Source organism: Monodelphis domestica, chromosome 4, assembly GCF_027887165.1.
Source record: "Monodelphis domestica isolate mMonDom1 chromosome 4, mMonDom1.pri, whole genome shotgun sequence".
NCBI lineage: Eukaryota > Metazoa > Chordata > Mammalia > Didelphimorphia > Didelphidae > Monodelphis > Monodelphis domestica.
In genome coordinates this window covers 2,939,342-2,959,944 of record NC_077230.1, presented here as the reverse complement: position 1 = coordinate 2,959,944, position 20,603 = coordinate 2,939,342, and the positions used below count along the sequence as shown (strand labels likewise).

Below are 20,603 nucleotides of genomic sequence, written 5' to 3'. Positions count from 1 at the left end.
GCTACTTGTATATTCCAGAATAATGTACTTCTAACATTACTAACCATTATTGGTGAGCTTTCAAATGTCTTTTGGTGATTCTGTCTGAAAACAAGCAGGGTCCTAATCCTTGGGGCAAGCAGTAATAACTTCCCAAGTTTTAAAATTATCTGGAATGAATTCATGAGGATTTAACTTGTAATAGATCTTTGACTTTTTGTAATGTGAATTTGGTTTCAGTTGTTCTAGATTGGCTGTGTAGTTTCCATCTTCTGATATTTTGGAGTAGAAACTGATTTGCAAAAGAAAATAACTTCTTTAGCCTTTTGTTGGTCATATAATCCTAATAAATATTTTAGAACATTCTTTTCCTCTGACTGCATCTTTAGTTTTCAATTCTTGATTTGCTCATATCTAATGTATTCCTTCCTTCCTTCCTTCCTTCCTTCCTTCCTTCCTTCCTTCCTTCCTTCCTTCCTTCCTTCCTTCCTTCCTTCCTTCCTTCCTTCCTTCCTTCCTTCCTTCCTTCCTTCCTTCCTTCCTTCCTTCCTTCCTTCCTTCCTTCCTTCCTATCTTACAATAAAAACTAGATATTGGTTCCTAGACAGAAGAGTGGTAAGGGCTAGGCAAATGGTGGTAAGTGACTTGCCCAACATCACAGAGCTAGGAAATGTCTGAAGCCAGATTTGAACACAGGACCTCCTATCTCTAGGACTGGTCCTCTACTGAGCCACCTAGCCACCCTTCCATTTTCTCATTCAAAAACCTGTAATACACACACACACACACACATATGTGTGTATATATACATGTATGTATAAATATATCTCTGACATTTATACACATTAAATAAACTTGATTTCAACTTAACAAATGATTGTTAAATATATGCTATGATGAAAAATCATATAACTCTAACTTCAAGGAGTATACAATATAGATGGAAAGATAGGATTTGTATAGATGTACAGATTCATGAACATGGTGGTCCTTAGTAGTAGTAGTAGTAGTGGCAGTCTCTCGGTGATGGAGAACGACGATTGTCTTTGTGCAGTTTCATCTACGGTGTACCCTCCTGTGGCTTTGGAGTCCAAAGACTGAGGCACAGAGTCTGTGGCACATGGGGCATGGGACGCCAGTTGTTACGGGAGGTGCGGTTGTGGCTGGCGTCGGTGTTCACGCGCAGCGGCAAGACGTCGACGTCGCTCATCTTCAAAGGTGGTGGCGGCCTGGTGAATGTGGGTTCACCAGCTGCTTCTGTCAGAGGCAGCGAGTTCTAGTTGCTTTGGTGTCATGCCAGCCCACTTCAAGTTGGACTTTAGCTGATCCTTGAATCCTTTCTTTGGTCGGCCTTGTTTCCTGAGTCCAGCTGACAGTTCACCCTAGAATACCTGTCTTGGTATTTGCTGTGGGTCCATGCGGATGACGTGTCCAGACCATCGTAGCTGGGTTTGGAGGACCAGGACTTCGATGCTGGTGGAGTTGGCTCTGTCGAGGACTTCCTGATTGGTGATTCGGTCCTGCCATCGGATCCTCATGACTGACTGGAGGGAGCGTTGGTGGAATTGCTCCAGCTGCTTCATGTGCTTCCGGTACAGTGTCCATGTCTCACACCGTACAGGAGCGAGCTGAGGACCACTGCGTTGTACACTTTGAGCTTCGTCACAGTGCTTACACCGCTGTGTTGGAGGACTTTGCAGCGCAGCCGCCCGAGTGTCTGGCTGGCCTTTTGGATCCTGGCATTGATCTCATGGTCTAGGGACCCGTCGTTGGCGATGGTGCTGCCCAGGTACTTGAAGGTGTTGACGTTAGAAAGCTGCGTGCCGTCGATGATAATGCACGGCTGGTTCGTTGGCCTCCCTGGTGCAGGTTGGAACAGCCCCTCTGTTTTGCTGAGGCGGATAGTCAGGCCAAACAGTTTTGTTGCGGTGGAGAACCTGTCCAAAATGGTTTGGAGATGATTTTCTTGGTGGGCCATGAGAGCACAGTCATCTGCAAAGAGAGCTTCCAGGATGAGTCTCTCTGTTGTCTTTGTTTTTGCAGTCAGGCGGCGACGGTCTTTGTGCATCTTTGTATTAACTAATTAATATTAAAAACTCAGCTTTCCTTCCTGATAACTTTCAATCCTTTGAACTTCTCTCCCAATACATGTTGTTCATTTCAGAAAACTACTGTCCTCTAATCTTTGACGTGACAGTTATTCTTTTAGTTACCATTTAATGAAAAAACTCCAAATCAATTTAGCAAAAAATTATTAAGTACTTACTATGAGTAAGACCTACCACTGGGGAAACTAAGACAAAAATGAGATAGTTCCTGCCTCAGGGAATTTACATTCCATTGCGGGGTGGGGGGAGGGTATTGCATGCACCTAGAAAAATTAATAATGAGAATATACGAAGTAATATAGATTGATTTCAAGGAAGAGAGAATTAACACCATGAGTTCTTCTTTGAAGAAATGTAGGCATTCTAGAAAAACACATTTGAGGAATAAGTATATGCCAGATTTGGCAGTGAAAAAAGCATAAAGATGAAAGGTGGAATGCTATATACTCAATTTGACTAAAATGAAGGTTGTATGAAGATATGTATTTGCATATATGGGGATATACACATACACATACATCATGCATGTAAACAGAAATATGTGTATATGTATATTCTCTATATATGTATATCCATGGGAGCTGATGAGACCATCAAAGAAGAAAGACGAGAGGAGGGTCGGACTAGAGCCTTGGGAATAGCCACCCAGTTTAATATTTATTAAGGTATTAATAAGTCAAGGCAACACAGTCCAAAATAAACATTATGTTCAAGAATATGTCAATTAAGACAATTTAATGGCCTCTTTCCACCCTCTCAGCTATTTTAATAAAGTCATCATTCTAACATTTAATTCCCTTTAACAGGCTATTGTAACGTTCAAACTGTAAGTTATAGCTTAAGCATTTTGCCGCCACATGAGAAGATCACAAAGTAAAAAATGGCACCTTTAGTTTCCATTTGAAGTGAATAAACACCCCTTTTCTGGTCCTGGTAGAGGGGCCCGCTTTACACGTGAAGTGCTATCTTAGAGGCAGATGGCCTAGCCTCATCACGCCAATTGTAGCTGTATTCTGTGACAATTGTCACTGGCCTGACTCTTGCTATATGCCAAGTAGGTCAATGCAAAGTCGTTTCAGAGGATAAGCAAGTAATATAGCTCTCCATCTTGGGGGAGGGGGCAACATCTACACAAGAAAGGACAGCACAGAAAAGAGAAGGGAGGGCCCAGTTACATCTAAAACAGCCAAGAATATTTGAAGTTCAGTCCTCCAGACGGGTTACTACTTGGAGAAGTGACCCACTGGGAAAATTAGGAGAAAAGAAGAATTGCTGAAAGGTAATGAGTGGCCTCGTTCTGTCAGGAAGCAAGTGGCATGAGTCAGTGGCTTCTGTGTTAAGGTCAGGTGAGGGAAATAGGACTGATCTGGGGTGCTTCGAAGCATTTCAAAGGTAAATGGAGCCAAAGTAACCTAAGTAAAGTGTCCCTCAGTACAGACCTCAAACCACTGAAATGAAACACAAGACACCTTCCGTGCTACAGAAAGATACATAATGGAAAGGGGGAATCTTTAAAGCCCTTCAAGTTTAACTGTGTATATATTGAGAATATAAGATGGATTTAAAGTAATTTCAAAGAATCAATAGAACAAATGAAATGAGTCTATAAAAGGGATTTTATACATGAATTAAGAAATTACCTGATTTATTTTTGCATTCAATATCATAGCCTGTGATTGGGCTGTTTCCATCAAATCCCATGGTCCATCTGAGCGTAATAGTGCGGGCTCTCACATCTTTGATTTCTATTTCAGGAGGGTCTGGAGGTTCTGAGTCCCAAAAAGCAAACAAAACACACCTTCGTTTACTTAGTTTTACAGAAATTGAGGCCTTGAATTTGGATCATCAAAATATGATTCAAAAGAAGATTAAAATGTATTTTTATTCATCAGTTCTTAAGTCATTTTCTTCCCAGTCACATTTCAGGGAGAAGGAATTTCACTCACAATGTATCCCACAATTTCAGTCTTCACTGCATTAGAAAACTATGACCATGTTGCATGATTTAGATGACTAACTTTCCAGTTGATATTCACCATCTGGTGAAAATTCGGACCCATACTTCATTCTAATTACACTTTTGGTAGTCGAAAGACACTATGTGACTATTTGAAATGAAAGGATTTCGAATTCTGATAAGATAGCCGAAGTTATTTGAGTTTTTCTACTAAATGTTTTGCTCTACAAAACCTTTCTTGCTTTTTAAAAAGAAGCTTTATTTCCTTTTTTATTTCTTAGAACATTGTCTCCTAAGCTATACAATTTCTCATATTTTTCATTATTTTAGCTTCCTTTTTCTCCAAAATGAAAAGTTTTTAAGTAGTAACTTGACATATAGATTTCTGAGCATGGGTTGTTGTTGGTGGTGATCCTTTGCTTTTGAAAAGGACCAGTAACATGGCAGGGTGACATTCTGACCCAACATGAGTTGGAGTTAAGTGAGGCAGAGTTGCACAAAGTCATTAGTAGCCTCACTTTCTCTTCCAAAGCTATCAAAGTCCAGTCACAAGAGCCAAAATGAATGACGATGATCTGGGATGGCATCGTTGATGTCTGCCCAAACTCCGAGTGCTCCGCAGTGCCTGTTTCAGCTGCCTTCACGACAGTTAGAACAAGTTATTCTTATCGGCCTGCTGCACTGGAGGAACCCGCCATATATTTAGAGTGGACATTCCCCTACTTAACCTGTGGGTTTGAGGCCCGTCAGCTAACCCCAACCTGATTCGGCCCCTCTGTCAAGATTGTTTTACCAAGCTACGGGCACTGGGGAGTCACAGATGAGAGTCAAGTGACAAGTGGACCCAAAAGGTGAATGAGCAGCCCTGAAAAGGGTTCAGTAAACCCCCACATCTGAGGTGCTCGACTTCCCTGCACAACCCCTATGTCAACGAGCTAGACAAAGACAACTGGTTTTTGTTTCTTACTGTGTTTTTTTCCTCCTTATACTATCTACCTACCTTGCACAGTGAGTTGAATTATTCCACGGTCCTCCCCATAAGAATTGATAGCATGACAGGAGAAGAAGCCAGAATCTTCTCTCAGAGTTGGCAAAATCTTATATGTGAAATATAAAAAAACACAACTTATTCAGAAGGGCATAGCAATGAGAAATCCACCAAAGCATAGTTGTTGCTATCACTTATCCCTTCCACTCTGCTCCTCCACAAATAGGTGAGGAATGAAGGACTGTTTGTAAGAGAAACTATTTGTATATGGCTATGCGCATGTTCAAACATGGTGGTATTTTTGTCAAGTATATTGTCAAAGTTGCCAATCATTGCCACCCGCTGGATGAGATAGCAGGTCAGGTGGCCATGTGTCCTAAATGTAGAAAGCCAACAGCATGCAGACAAGCATACAGTCTCTTGATGGCCTCAAAAATTATGATAGCCTCATAACTCATATATCAGATCAATACGATATGATGGCCTCAACATATGATGAGATCAAACTTAGTGTATCCGATAGAATTCTACAACATTTTATGACTTTTTCCTCTATCTCTACTCCTTGCTGGGTATCTAAACATGCTTTTGCTATCATTAACATTGACTGGATAGTATAGCAGTATTTTAAAGGATGTTGAATAATCCTTCAATATAAAAAAGAGAAGTTATAAAATAATAATTTGGAATGATGTTCTCTTTATCACCACATATACATCCAGAAGGAGTAAATAAAAAAGGACTTAATTTGGTTCTTGCTGGCTTATGCTTCAAGCTCAAGATTTCCATTTTCAATACCTGCAGAGTAGAAAGGACTTCTTCTCCGACCTCCTTTGTAGATACAAGATATCGGGCCATTTCTGGGTTTATGATTCTGTCTTCTTTCTCCCATCGGACTATAATGGGTTTCTCACCGTGGGCTGTACAAATCATTTCCTTCTTTTGACCCTGAGTAGCCAGAGTAGTATTTGGGTATGATGTTATCATAGCAGGAACTAAAACAATAAAAAAAGTAATATTGCTTAGTCAAGAAAGTAAATTATTCACTGGCAGACTTCAGGTACAGTGATATTAGACTACTAGAAGTCCACCTAAATTGTGCTTACACAGTTAATTCTATGAAATAAAACACCATGTTAGAAAAAAATATCAAAAGAATATTAGGAGGGACAGGTAGGTGACTCTGTGGATAGAGGACCATGTCTGGAGATACAAGATTCTGAGTTCAAATCTTTCCTGAAATACTTCCTAGTTGTGTGACTCTGGGCAAGTCACTTACCCCTAACTGCCTAGTCCTTACCCACTCTTCTGCCTTGGAAAACAGAAGGAAAAGGTTTTATTTTTTTAAGATATATTAGAAATAAGGGAGAACATATGAATGAATGCACTATGATAACTTACCTCCAGGCCACAAGAGAGGTATTCCTTTAGTTTATACAAAAGCTATCTTATGTATTAATGGGCGTATTCAGAAGATTGGCCAAATTACAACTCCGTGAATTTTGGTTCTTTCATCAATAATAGAGACCACCAGAGCCAGTGGTAGTGGCAGTTAATCCCAGTGAGGATATAGTGCTACAACTGAGAAAGATCATTGATTCAGCCCAGATATAAATTGACTAATCAGCTGAGATGTCATGGAAGGGGCTAGATCCACTAGGAATTAGGTGATCAAGCAGGAAGTAATATAATAAAGGAAATAAAAGAAAACATTCTCAGAGATTTAAAAGATGTTTAAAATATACTTAAGACAAACTTATAAAATTAATTTTATAACTTAAAATGAATTTATGGTTCTTTCTGTCATGGACATGCCTTTATTTTCTTCTGTTTAAAATTTTGAAGCCTTGCTATAGAAACTGGGTAACAATAAATCATGTCCTCTAAATATAGGTTCCTCTCCAGATTATGATTTAGGACCTCTTCTAAAGTGAAGTCTGATTTGCTCTACTGAATAAATTCTTTCCAAAGTAATACATTCTACTGGCTCCCCATAGATTTCAGATTTAAGTTCAAAATGTTCTGTTTGGCAATCAAAGCCCTTCATAAATTAGCTCCCTTCTATCTTTCCACACACCGTATACCTTTCTCTTGGATATGTATTCTTTGTTCTGGTCTCCTGGTTATTTCACAAATAAGACATTATATTTCTCAGCTCTAGTCATTTTCTCTAGTTGTCCCTCCAGCCTTGAATGTTCTTTTTTCCTCAATTCTGATTAGTGAGCTCACTGATTTCTTTAAGTTAAGTCCCATCCAAAACTCCATCTTTTACAAGAAGCCCTTCCCAAACTGTCTTAATTCACTACCTTCTCTCTCTAATTTCTTATTTATCCTGCTTTGTGAGTCTATCTATCTACCTATCTATCTATCTATCTATCTATCTATCTATCTATCTATCTATCTATCTATCTGTCTGTCTGTCTGTCTGTCTGTCTGTCTGTCTGTCTATCTATCTATCTATCTATCTATCTATCTATCTATCTATCTATCTATCTATCTATCTATCATCTATTTGTCTGTCTGTCTATCTCTATACCTCTCTGAATATTGTCTTCTCTATTAGAATATGAGCTTCCTGAGACCAGGAACTACCCCCCCCCCCTTTTTGTCCCTTGGCTCATAGCAGATAATTAATAAAGGTTTACTAATTGATTGGTAAGGCATTCCTTTCAGAATACTTCCTCTGAAGTATTGAGTGGGGATGATTTTTATCAACATAAATATTTCAAGTTTGACTAAAGACTGAGCATAGCATTCTATTCTTAATTTGTCCTTTTTTGATGAGGTGGAGATATAAAGGGCCCCTTGAAGTGTGTCTATAATACCTACTATGGAGGCACCTTTACAAGAGACTTGACTAGCACTGGCCAGATCTCTTTGGATGGTGAAATTTTATAACCCCTACCATGTGGGTAGGTGTAACATCTTTTGATTTAATACATAATCTGAACAAACTGCATTTTAAAAACATCTTAAATAACATAGACACTTTCTTTTGGATTCTTTTTTTCAGTTTTGCTCTTATTCTTGCACAATTTTTCATACTGTGTCAAAAGACTGAAGATCACAGTTTACCTACCATGTGGCAAAGGAGGAGAACTTCCTTTTATCTCTTTTACCCCAGCTCCATGAATGGAACCTTGGTGGATGTTTATTTTTGTTCTGTTTCCCTTGTCCTAGTTTCAATTACCAGCAATGGTCTCCTCTACATTTGAGAGTTTGAGGCACAGGGACCTTGGAACAAAGATTCCTGGTGGGATGTTCCAGTCACTCTAAAAAGGAAACTCTATTTGATTCAACTAAATGAGATTCCATTGATACCCATCATGATCCAGCTCATTAAATCCCTAGAACAGCATTGGTGAATTGCTCATATGTGGAGCCAGCACTTGGGGAGTTGCTCTATTCCCACTCTTCCTAGTGCCTAAGGATATTTTTTGCAGGCATCCTTATGGCCACTTCTCCAATAGATCCACTTGCTTGATTCAGGGTGTTGGCAAGTTTCTTTTCCTAAAAATTTCTTCAAAAGATTTTAAACCTTGGATTTTAGGGTAATTATACAACCCCTCCCCTAAGGAGGCTGTTGACTGACCTCAGAATCATCCCATGGCTGAATTATGAGGTATATGAATCAATTGTCAAAAGAAAACCAATAACCCCACAAATGTCCCAAATACAAGAGCAAAGACTAAATTCTAGATAAAATAAAAATAAAAAATAAAAATCTTATATGTTTAAAATTCTGAGTAAAAAAACAACAACAACAACCTATAACAGGTCCTTGAATCACCAGCAAGGCCCACTTAAAGTGATGAATGTCCCACAATCCTGCAGGACAATTGCAGTGATATAACACTTTACCAACTGGCAGCCAAGACTACAGAAAATTGCCATACTATAAGAGAGAAGGGACTAGATTTTGAGGTAAAAAGGAAGTATGATTTCCTGGTCTGATTTTACTTTCACTCTCAGGGATGGGGAACCAAAATGAAAGCCAAACTAAGGTACTTGGAAATCTGACACAAAGGAGTCCTGTGTCTGAAGTTCTCAAACAGCAGCTTCCTCAAACCTCAAAACAAGTCCTCTGTCTTGATGCAGATTCTCATTAAACCCACAGGGACTGTTGGTCTCCTTGGCCATCTTATGCTTTCTGGCACTGTGCAGTGGCCCTTTTGTGATCCCTTCTTTTGAAATCAGACATAATTTTTAGTAAAGTTTCCATAATATTTAACAATCAATGGCAGGTTTCCATAGTCTAAAGCTTTTAGGTATTCATTGGTATTAGGGATAATGGATATTGTAAGCTTATCCTTCAAGATCAATAACATTAATACTGATTCCATATACTTCAATTACAAAAAAAAACAAGAAAAGAAAAATCAAATATATTACAAACATAAAGAAAAACAACAATGATAATAAAAGGTCATAAATTCGTAGTGCACATTCCATGTGACAATGTGTTAGCTAAGCAGAGGCACAACTTACAGGTTTCTTACTCAAAAATGAGATCATTTTTTCTTTTAAATTTGCCATAATCTACAGTGTGAATACACATGATGTTTTTTTAACTAGGTAACAGTTTTTTTAAACAGTAGAACAGGGGAGGCAGAGTCAATATGGCACCTTAGAGACAGCAAAACATCAGTCCTCTGAAAACTCTTCCTCACTGAATCATAAACACAATGCTTCAAGGGAACTGAAAACCAAATCTAGCAACAGGACAAAGCTAGTAAACCCTCCTGCTGGAATCAACTTAAAAGATATCTCCCCCCCCCCAAAAAAAAAAACCTGAATTCTAGAACACATGAGGTTAAGGAGAAGGAAAAAGGGAGGTCCCAGGACCCCTCCCCCACTTACAATGCTGAACTCCCAGCAGTGGAATTTCTGGATGGGCAAGGGCACTATCCCAGAGAGAGTACTTTTCTGGCACAGCTGTGCCAGACTCAGGGCATTGAACACAGGCAGTGTAGAAGCAGCTGGAGGAAAAGCATAGAGCAGGCAGCCTAGATGCAGCCAAGACACTCCATCTTGCCCTGCCCCCTTCTCCAGGTTTTGGCCTCAGGGCACAGCCAATCAACACCTCACTAGCTCAATCTTATCAATAGGGAAGATAAAAAGCCTTCAGAGGGCAGGGAAGCTCAAGCTTCAACACACCTCCCCCATAGACTAATCTGAGAACCTTGATGACTAAGCTTTAAGGGCAAAGGCTGCAACAAACTACTGGCAAGTGAGAAACCCAGCTTCTTTTCAGCTTCTGCAGCCAGCTGTGGAATATCTGACCCCAGGGCTCATTAATACCATCAGCCTAACCTGGTCAATCAACACAGCAGAGAAGAAGCCCCTTCAGGACAGAACAGTTCAAACCCACAGACTAAGCAAATAACGAAAGGAGAAAAACTATAGGCAATTACAGAAGGGGAAGAAGGGGGAAAAGTATGAGTAAAGAATAGAAAAGTAAAAAAGAACTTACAATCAACAGCTTCTATTTAGGCAATGAACAAAGAGCAAATGGAACAGAAGATCAAGGAACACCAAGCAAAAACACAGAAACTCCAGTGAATTGGACACAGGCTTTGGAAGAACTTAAAATACAATTCAAAAAACAATTAAGAGAGGCTGAAGACAACTGGGAAAAGAACCCAAAAAGCAAGATCTGGAAACAGAAAACAGTGTCTTAAAAGCCAAAATTAACCAAATGAGACAAGGGAAATGAAAGATCAGAAGGAGAAGGATGACCAAAAAGCCAGGGATGAAATTCAGTCTTTAAAACCTAGAATACAACAAATAGAAGCAAATGCATCACAAGTCAACAGGAAGCTCTAAAACAAAATCAAAAGAATGAAAAAATTGAGGAAAATATGAAACACCTCACCCACAAAATGGAAGATCTAGGAAAAAGGTCCAGGAGATACAATTTAAGAATCATTGGATTACCGGAAGATTATGACAAAAGAAAAAGCCTGGACATCATTCTATAGGAAATTATCCAAGGAAACTGCCCCAACATTCTAGAGCAAGAGGGAAAAGTGAAGATTGAAAGAATCCACAGATCACCCCCTGTACTTAATCCTCAATTGACAATACCCAGGAATGTTATGGCCAAATTCAAGAACTACCAGACCGAGGAAAAAAATATTACAAGCTGCTAAGAAGAAGTCGTTCAGATACCACAGAACCACAGTGAGGATAACACGGGATCTGGCTGCATCTACACTGAAGGACCAAAAGGCATGGAGTGTGATATTCTGAAAATCAAGGGAACTAGTTCTACAACTAAGAATCAACTACCCAGCAAAACCGACTATATGCTTTCAGAGGAAAGTATGGTCATTTAATAAAATAGAAGAATTACAAAAATAGACCAGACTTGAACAGAAAATTTGATGTCCACAGAGCTCAAGAAAATCACCAAAAGGTAATTAAGAAAGGGGAAAAAACAACAACAAACAACAACAACAACAACAACAAAACAAATAGGACCCAATAAGTTAAAATGATTTGCATCCCTATAAGAAAAGAGGATATTGGTAACTCTTAAAAATTGTTATTATCAACTGGGTGGCTCAAAGAATTATACTTAGAGGGAAAAGTGACAAACTTTATGGGATGAAATGCCAAGACAGATATATATATGTATATATATTACATATATATGTGAATGCATGAATATATATATATTATATATATATATGTGAATGCATGAATATATATATATACATATATATATGTATATATATATATATATATATATATATATATATATATATAACTAGAGCTAAGAAAGAGATTAATACAAAGAGAAATGGGAACAGAGACAAAAGGGGTAAATTTATATGTCATAAAGGAGCACATGGTGGGAGTAGGGGAGAACACCTATACACTTGAAAGGGAAAGATGTTGGAGATAGGAAACACTCAATTCTTACATGCATTGAAATTGACTTAAAGATTTAAGAACAATCAGATCCATTGGGGCAGATTCTCACCCTATTGAGAAGTAGAAGGGTAACAAACAGACTGGTGGGGAGGGAAATAATACAAGGGAGGGAGAGTGTGTGGGGTAGATTAAAAAGACCTTAAAAATAAGAGGGGAATAAAAGGGGGGAGGGAAGCAAAATAAAGGTGGAATAATAAAATAGAAGGACTGATTAAAAACAAAACACTTGTGTAGAAGGAAATAGTGAAAGAAGAAAGGGCAGAACTAGGAGTAGAAATCAAAATGTTTCAAAATACACAGCTGGTAATCATAACTCTGAATGTGAATGGAATGGATTCACGCATAAAATGGAAGCAACTAGCAGAGTGGATTAGAAACCAAAATACTAACATATGTTTTCTAGAAGAAATACACACGAGGAAGGTAGACACACACTGGGTAAAGGTAAGTGGATGGAGCAAAATGTATTGGGCATCAACTGAGAAAAAGAAGGCAGGAGTAACAATCATGATATCTGACAAAGCCAAAGTAAAAATAGATCTAGTTAAAAGAGATAGGGAAGGTAATTACATCAAGAGAAAAGGCAGTATAGACAATGTGGAAATATCAGCACAAAACATGTATGCACCACATAGTAGAGCATTCAGATTTCTAAAGGAGAAACTAGTGGAGTTCAAGGATGAAATAGAAAGAAAAACAATACTAGTGGGAAACCTGAACCTTCCTCTATCCAAACTAGATAAATCAAACCAAAAAATAAATAAGAAAGAGTAAGAGAAGTGAAAGAAATCTTAGAAAAATTAGAGTTAGTAGACATGTGGAGAAAAATAAATAGGGACAAAAAGGAATACACCTTTTCAGCAGCGCATGATATATTCATAAAGATTGACTATGTCCTAGGGAATAAAAACTTTGGAAACATGTGCAAAAGAGCAAAAATTATAAATAAAACCTTCTCAGATCACAATGCAATGAAAATAATAATTAGTAAGGGTACATAGAGAGCAAATCAAAATTAATTGGAAATTAAATAATATAATTCTCCAAAATCAGTTAAAGAAGAAATCATAGAAACAATTAACAATTTAATTGAAGAAAATGACAATGATGAGACATCCTTCCAAAATCTATGGGATGCAGTAAAAGCACTATTCAGGGGGAAATTTATATCCTTGAGTTTATATATTAACAAATTAAGGAGGATAGAGACCAATGAATTGGGCATACAAATTAAAAAAAAAACTAGTAAGTGAACAAATTAAAAACCCTCAGATGAAAATTAAATTAAAGATCCTAAAATTAAAGAAGAAATGAATACAATAAAAAGTAAAAGAACTATTAAATTAATAAATAAGACTAGAAGCTGGTACTTTGAAAAAAACAAATAAAATAGACAAAGTACTGGTACATCTAATTAAAAGAAGAAAAGAAGAAAACCAAATTAACAGTATCAAAAATGAAAAGGAAGACCTCACTTCAAATTAAGAGGAAATTAATGCAATCATCAAAAACAATTATGCCCAATTATATAGCAACAAATATGGCAACCTAGGTGATATCGATGCATATTTACAAAAATATAAATTGCCTAGATTAACAGAAGAAGAAATAGAACACCTAAATCATCCCATATCAGAATAAGAAATTGAACAAGCCATCAAAGAACTCCCCAAGAAAAAATGTCCAGGACCAGATGTATTCAAAAATGAATTCTATCAGACATTCAAAGAACAACTAATCCCAATATTATATAAACTATTTTACATAATAAGCAAATAAGTTCTACCAAATTCCTTTTATAATACAGATATGGTAGTGATTCCAAAGCCAGGCAGGTCAAAAATAGAGAAAGAAAATTACAGACCAATCTCCTTAATGAACATAGATGTAAAAATCTTCAATAAAATACTAGCAAAAAGACTCCATCAAGTGATAATGAGGGGTATTCATTAAGAACAGGTAGGATTTATATCTGGAATGCAATGTGGTTCAGTATTAGGAAAACCACTGACCATATCAACAAGTAAACCAACAAAAATCATACAATTATCTCAATAGATGCTGCAAAAGCCTTTGACAAAATATAACACTCATTCCTACCAAAAACTCTAGAAAGAATAGGAATAGAAGGGCCTTTTCTAAAAATAAAAAACAATATATATTAATACCATCAGCAAACATCATCTGCAATGGGGATAAACTAGAAGCCTCCCAATAAGATCAGGAGTGAAATAAGGATGCCCATTATTACCTCCATTATTTAACCTTGAACCACTAGCAGTAGCAATTGGAGTAGAAAAAGAAATTGAAGGTATTAAAATAGGCAATGAGGAGACCAAGCTATCACACTTTGCAGATGATATGATAGTCTACTTAAATAATCCTAGAGAATCATCTAAAAAGCTTGTAGAAATAATCAACAACTTTAGCAAAGTTGCAGGATACAAAATAAAACCACATAAGTCATCAGCATTTCTATATATTTCCAACACCTCTCAGCAGCAAGAATTAGATAGAGAAATTCCATTTAAAATCATTGTAGACAATATAAAATACTTAGGAATCTATCTGCTGAGACAAACACAGGAACTATATGAACACAACTATAAAACACTCTCCATACAATTAAAACTAGATCTAAATAATTGGAAAAACATAATTGCTCATGGGTAGGGTGATCTAATGTAATAAAAATGACAATCCTACCCAAACTTATTTACTTCTTTAGTGCCATATCCATCAAACTACCAAAAAACTTTTTTACTGAATTAGAAAAAAACAAAAACAAAAACAAAGTGCATTTGCAAGAACAAAAGATCAAGAATATCCAGGGAAATGATGAAAAAGTACCAGATCTCAAACTATAGTATAAAACAGTGGTAATCAAAACAATATGGTACTGGCTAAGAGACAGAAAGGAGGATCAGTGGAATAGACTTGGGGGGGAGTGAACTCAGCAAGACAATCTACAATAAAGCCAAAGATTCCAGCTTTTGGGGACCAAAATCCATTATTTGATAAAAACTGCTGTGAAGACTGGAAGACAGTATGGGAGAGATTGGGTTTGGATCAGCATATCACACCCTACAATAAACTCTGAATGGGTGAATAACTTGAATATAAAGAAGGAAACTATAAGTAAATTAACTGAACACAGAATAGTATACTTGTCAGATTTTTGGGAAAGGAAAGACTTTTAAAACCAAGCAAGAGCTAGAAACAATCACAAAATGTAAAATCAATAATTTTGGTTTCTTCAAATTAAAAAGAGTCTGTACAAACAAAACCAATGCAAGCAAAATTAGAAGGAAAATATTAAAATTAAATTGAGGTTGGACTTTGAATATATATATATATATGTATATATATATATATATTAGATGGTCACCAGGGATTTAATTTCTACATCCCAAAATGAATTACTAAAGTAAATAGAATTTATGGTAATTTATTTACAATATTTACAAGAGAAGGAAGATATTAAGGAATGAGATAGAGAGAGAAAACTCTGGCTTCTTCTGATACCAGTTAGAAATTCTAAGTCCCAGCCAGGGGAAGAGAGTCTCAAGAAGTTGGGGCTTTCCTGGAGGTTTCACGCCTCCAGAAATGTGGGGTCACTAAGTCAGCTTTTCACTCTCCAATGGTAACAGTCTAAAAGAAGTCTGGGAGTTGGTCTTCCAGTCACTTCTCTGTCCTTAACATCAAGCCCAGTGACTGACTTTCCAAATGTCCATCTTCCCTTCAGCCCTGAGTGACTGATTCTTCACTCCAAGCCTGGGTGAATTATTGTCTTCAATCTTTTTTCCCTCTATTTAAAGACCTTTTTTCTCTTGTGTCACGTCCTCTAAATTTTCATGTCTACCAATCACAGCATATGCTTTTTCTCCAGCCCATTCTTTAGTTCTCACCTTCTTTGTTTAGATTTTCTCCAGACTGTCCATCTTTTAGTTCTTACCTTCTTTGGTTAGATTTTATTTTTGGGGGGGTTACTTATATCCTCTTTTCTTAAGTTCACCTTTTGTAGTTACTTAACACCTTTTTGTAGTTAAAATCTAAAAATAGATTGTAGCTTACAATTCTAGCTTCACTATAAAGGAAGAGCTAAGTACCTTCATTATTACAATCAGGAGATTACAATTTTATCTTCACAATAAAGAAAGAGCTAAGTATCTTCATTGTTATAAATCAGAAGATAGCTAATTCCAATCTTCACAGAAGCAACAAATTGTGAAACAATCTTCATAACAAAAACCTCTGACAAAAGGTCTAATTACTCAAATTTATAAAGAGCCAAATCAATTGTACAAAAAATCAAGCCATTCCCCAATTGGTAAATGGGCAAGGGACATGAATAGGCAATTTTCAGATAAAGAAATCAAAACTATTAATAAGCACATAAAAATTGCTCTAAATCTCTTATAATCAGAGAAATGCAAATCAAAAGAACTTTGAAGTACAACCTCACACCTAGCAGATTGGCTAACAGCACAGTAAAGGAAAGTAATGAATGCTGGAGGGGATGTGGCAAAAAAAAAAAACACAAAACTTTAATGCACTGCTGGTGAATTTATGAATTGATCCAACCATTCTGGAGGGCAATTTTGAAATATGCCCAAAAGGCACTAAAAGACTCTCTGCCCTTTAACCCAGCCATAGCACTGCTGGGTTTATACCCCAAAGAGTTAATAAGGAAAAAGACTTGTACAAAGATATTCATAGCTGTGCTCTTTATGGTGTTAAAATTGGAAAAAGAGGGATGCCCTTCAATTGGGGAATGGCTGAAAAAATTGTAGTATATTTTAGTGATGGAATACTATGGTGCCCAAAGGAATAATGAACTTGAGGAATTCCATGTGAACTGGTAAGACCTCTAGGAATTTTTGCGGAGTGATGGGAGCAAAACCAGGACAATATTGTATACAGAGACTGATACACTGTGGTACAATCAAAGATAATGAACTTCTCTAGTAACAACAATGCAATGATCCACAATTCTGAGGGATTTATGAGAAAGAACACTATCCACATTCAGAGGAAGAACTCTGGGAGTAGAAAAACAGAAGAAAAACAGCTGCTTGATCACATGGGTTGATGGGACTATGACTGGGGATGTAGACTCTAAATGATTACCCTACTGCAAATATAAAAAACATAAAAATAGTTTTTGACCATGAACACATGTAAAATTCAGGGGAATTTTGTGTTGGCTACTGGGATGGGAGGGAAGGAACATGATTCTTGTAACCAGGGGAAAATGTTCTAAATTGACTAATTAAATAAAATTTAAAAGACAATAATTAAAAACAGTAGTATCAATACTGCTGCAAATTCTAAGAAGTACCAAAATCCTCCAAATCATAAGAGCCTATTTGATGACAACTGCAAACAACCAGCTATCACTAGTACATGAGTCTCTATAGCCCCTTAAAGTGCGTCCTTTAAAAGCTTTTTTTTTTTTTTTTGCTAAGGAGTCAATCTCTTCCTGTAGATAAGAGATGGCCTTGGTGGTTTGGGAGATGACTTGAACTATGTCTTGAACAAATCTTTCAACCTATGATATTTCTAATAGAGTCTATTACTGCCATCATTCCAAAGTTTAGCCAGAGAGCCCAGAAAAACCTCATGTACTGCTGATGTCACCAAGAACATAGACCATTCTGGTGGAAGGGTAAAGTAAGAGGAAGAGTTACAAATATAAAACCATCCAGTGGTCATCAAGCCCCATGGGAAACCCTCCCTCCTCTGGGATGAGACTATATCAGCTATGAAAGGTATGTATTTATATGTCCCATCCACTGCAGTGTGGAGGTGAAGAATACAACAAATAGTGAAAATCACTTTTGATGTCCCATCCATTATACTTTTATAAATGTGGAGGTAGGAAATACAATAGTGCTTTTACACTTCACTCTGTCACCCATGTACTTGGTATTATTGCTAAATGGATCCTTACACACAAATCAAAGGTAAGCAAATGATCAGTTAGAGGTAGTGGCACTCCAATAAATCTGAAAATCACTTCTGAAGATCTGTTAGAATCAAATGAGATTTTTAGCTCATTAAAATCTCCAAAGGTTACTGATACAGGTTGTAACCATTTTGATGGAGTCCATTCATCTTCACCTATGTGACAATTAACAAAGGCAAAAAAGGAGGAAAAAAGGCCTTTTAGGCAATATATGACTTCCTTGTGTTGCAAGCTATGGTAACGCCTCATTAGTGTGGGCTGGAATTGTTGCCCATGACAAACCCAGGATCCATAAGGACCTATGGTTTTGCCACAGAAAAGAGTTTGTCCAACTTATCTATAGACTTTTATAATGGTATTATCTCTAATCCAGTCATAGGAAGGGGGTACAAATAAAGACAATGTAGCATAACATATAGCTAATAACCAAAACACAGTAACTGAAAGTGACATAGTGTAATGGAATGTTATAGTGTAACAGAATGTAATAAATTAGATTAATATGTGAACTTAAAAACAAAATTAAATCTTAAAACAATCAGCAAATACAATATTTGTGACAGGATACAGTCACTCAATGTCAATAGAAGGTTTTACATGCTATGTGTCAATGGGGATATGATTGGGGTCATAAACCCTAAATGATCATCCAGTGCAAATATCAATAATATGGAAATAAGTCTTGACCTAAGACACATGTAAAACCCAGTGGAATTGTGTGTCAGATATGGGAAGGGATTCGGGCAGGGGGAGGGAAAGAACATTATTTTTTAAATCCTGGGAAAATGCTCTAAATTAATCAATTAAATAAAAATTTTTAAAAAAGATAAAAAGAAGGTTATACATGTGAGCAATGAATCCAGGAGTCCTTTTCTCCAATTTTGATAACTTATGGAGTGGCTAACTTGAAATGGACCTTCCCAGGCAAAATGAGTTCCTCTAGGGTCATGGAGTTCTCCCAATTTGACCTATAAATCCTATATATAAAGAGCAATAGAAATGTCCCCCCACCCTAGTAATTATGTGTATGTAGGAGAAAAAAACTTAGCCGGTATGGGGGGAATGCTCAAAAAGCATCTCAAATGGTGAGATGTGTAGATCTCCCCTAGGTCTGCGAGGAAGATAAAACAGTGGTAAGATGAGAACCTCAGGCCATTTTGAGTGAGTCTCAGTGCATAATTTTCCAATCATATCTTTAAGTTCTCTATTCATTCTTTCAAGTTAGTCTGAACTCTGGGGGTGATATGGTACATGAAATTGGGAAGTGATGTCCAAACAAGAATAAATCTGAGACAAAACAGAATCAGTAAAATGGGTTCCCCTGTCTGAATAAATTCATGCTGTCAGGCCAAAGTGAGGGACAATTTCCCTTAAGAGCATCTTAGTAATAAAAACTGCTGTGGCCAGACAAACTTTATAATATTCAGCCTTAGACATGGCAATAAAGTCAATTTGTAAATGCTCAAAAGGTTTATAAAACAGAGAATGCCCACCAAAACCTTTGTCATGAAAATCATGTCGATTGGGACAGATTGCACACAGTTTAGAGGCTACAGTGATTATACCAGGGGCTATTGATACATTTTTAACAGTGTTCAATACTCTGAGTATAAAAGTGACAGTTCTTGTGAACGGATAAGCATATATGGTGATAAAACGTTTCTAGGCAGTCGGGGTTTTCTTTCAAGTAACACCCATGCCCCATTGATCTATTTTGTTTTAAACTTTCATTTCCATTTTCCACTTCCTGCTCATTATAAAAGAGAGATAAATTAGAGTCATTACTAGTTGTCAGAGTTAAAATTAATTCAGGTTCTTCTAAAACAGCAAGCTTTCTTGCAGTATCTGCCTGGTGACTCCCTCTAGAAACAGGGTCAGTACCACTTGTATGGGCAGAGCCATTTACTGAAGCTAGAGCTTCAGAAAGCACTTCATTAATTATCTCTGCGTCTGTGATACACTTTCCAGCAGAGGTTTATGTTAGCAGGGCCATGGGATTGTAAGAGGGGTAAATGCTTTCAAATTTATTTGCGACTACAATGGGCTCATCTTCAAAGGAAGGGCTTTTTTTTTCTTTAAACCTCTCAGTGTTTTGTGGAGAGAAAGGTGAATGATGGCCAATGTTCATCAAGCTCTCTTGCTTATTATAAGTGGGATCATCCACTAGAGGGAACTGGCCTCCATTTGAATTGTTTATGATTACTGCTGCTTGGCCTGTTTGGGTTGCAATGGAGTGGGTTGTAGTTTGGGTTGTTTGGGTTGTAGTGAAGTGGGTAGGGAAAGGGGAAGGAGTGGAAGAGTAAAGAGGGAAGGGTTGGTCAGGGGGTTGGGAGGCAGGATGAAAGGATTAGGGGTTTGACTAGGGAATGGAGAAGAGGGAGGTGAAGCTGGGGTGAGGGTGGAGAGGAGATCAAGGTTGGGGGCTGGGAGGAGAGGAGGAGTGAGGGAGGATTGGTTGATGGTGGAGAGGAAAAGGAGGATAGGAAGATCAAGGATAGATTGCGTAGGGGTGGGGCCAGGGGCAAGCAGTAATGGGAAGACAGGATGGGTGGGGTTGAGTGGAGGAGACATTCATAGTAAGATGGGTGGGGTTGGTCAGGGAAAGGAGGGCAGGGAAAGGAATGGTCAAGAGAGTGAAGAGAAGAATGGTTTAGGTAGGAATAG

General features: G+C 37.4%; 1 protein-coding gene across 4 annotated transcripts in view; it reads right to left on the bottom strand.

Annotated features, from left to right (window-relative positions):
• DSCAM (DS cell adhesion molecule) overlaps positions 1-20,603 on the bottom strand; it is an 829,709-nt gene that overhangs the window by 275,098 nt on the left and 534,008 nt on the right. For all 4 annotated transcript variants that reach the window (XM_056825955.1, XM_056825956.1, XM_007493072.2 and 1 more), the window contains 3 exons: positions 5,831-6,027; positions 5,045-5,141; positions 3,728-3,856 (listed from right to left, as the gene is read on the bottom strand). In XM_056825955.1, the coding sequence (XP_056681933.1) occupies positions 3,728-3,856; positions 5,045-5,141; positions 5,831-6,027 (423 nt within the window). The remainder of the gene's footprint in view (positions 1-3,727; positions 3,857-5,044; positions 5,142-5,830; positions 6,028-20,603) is intronic.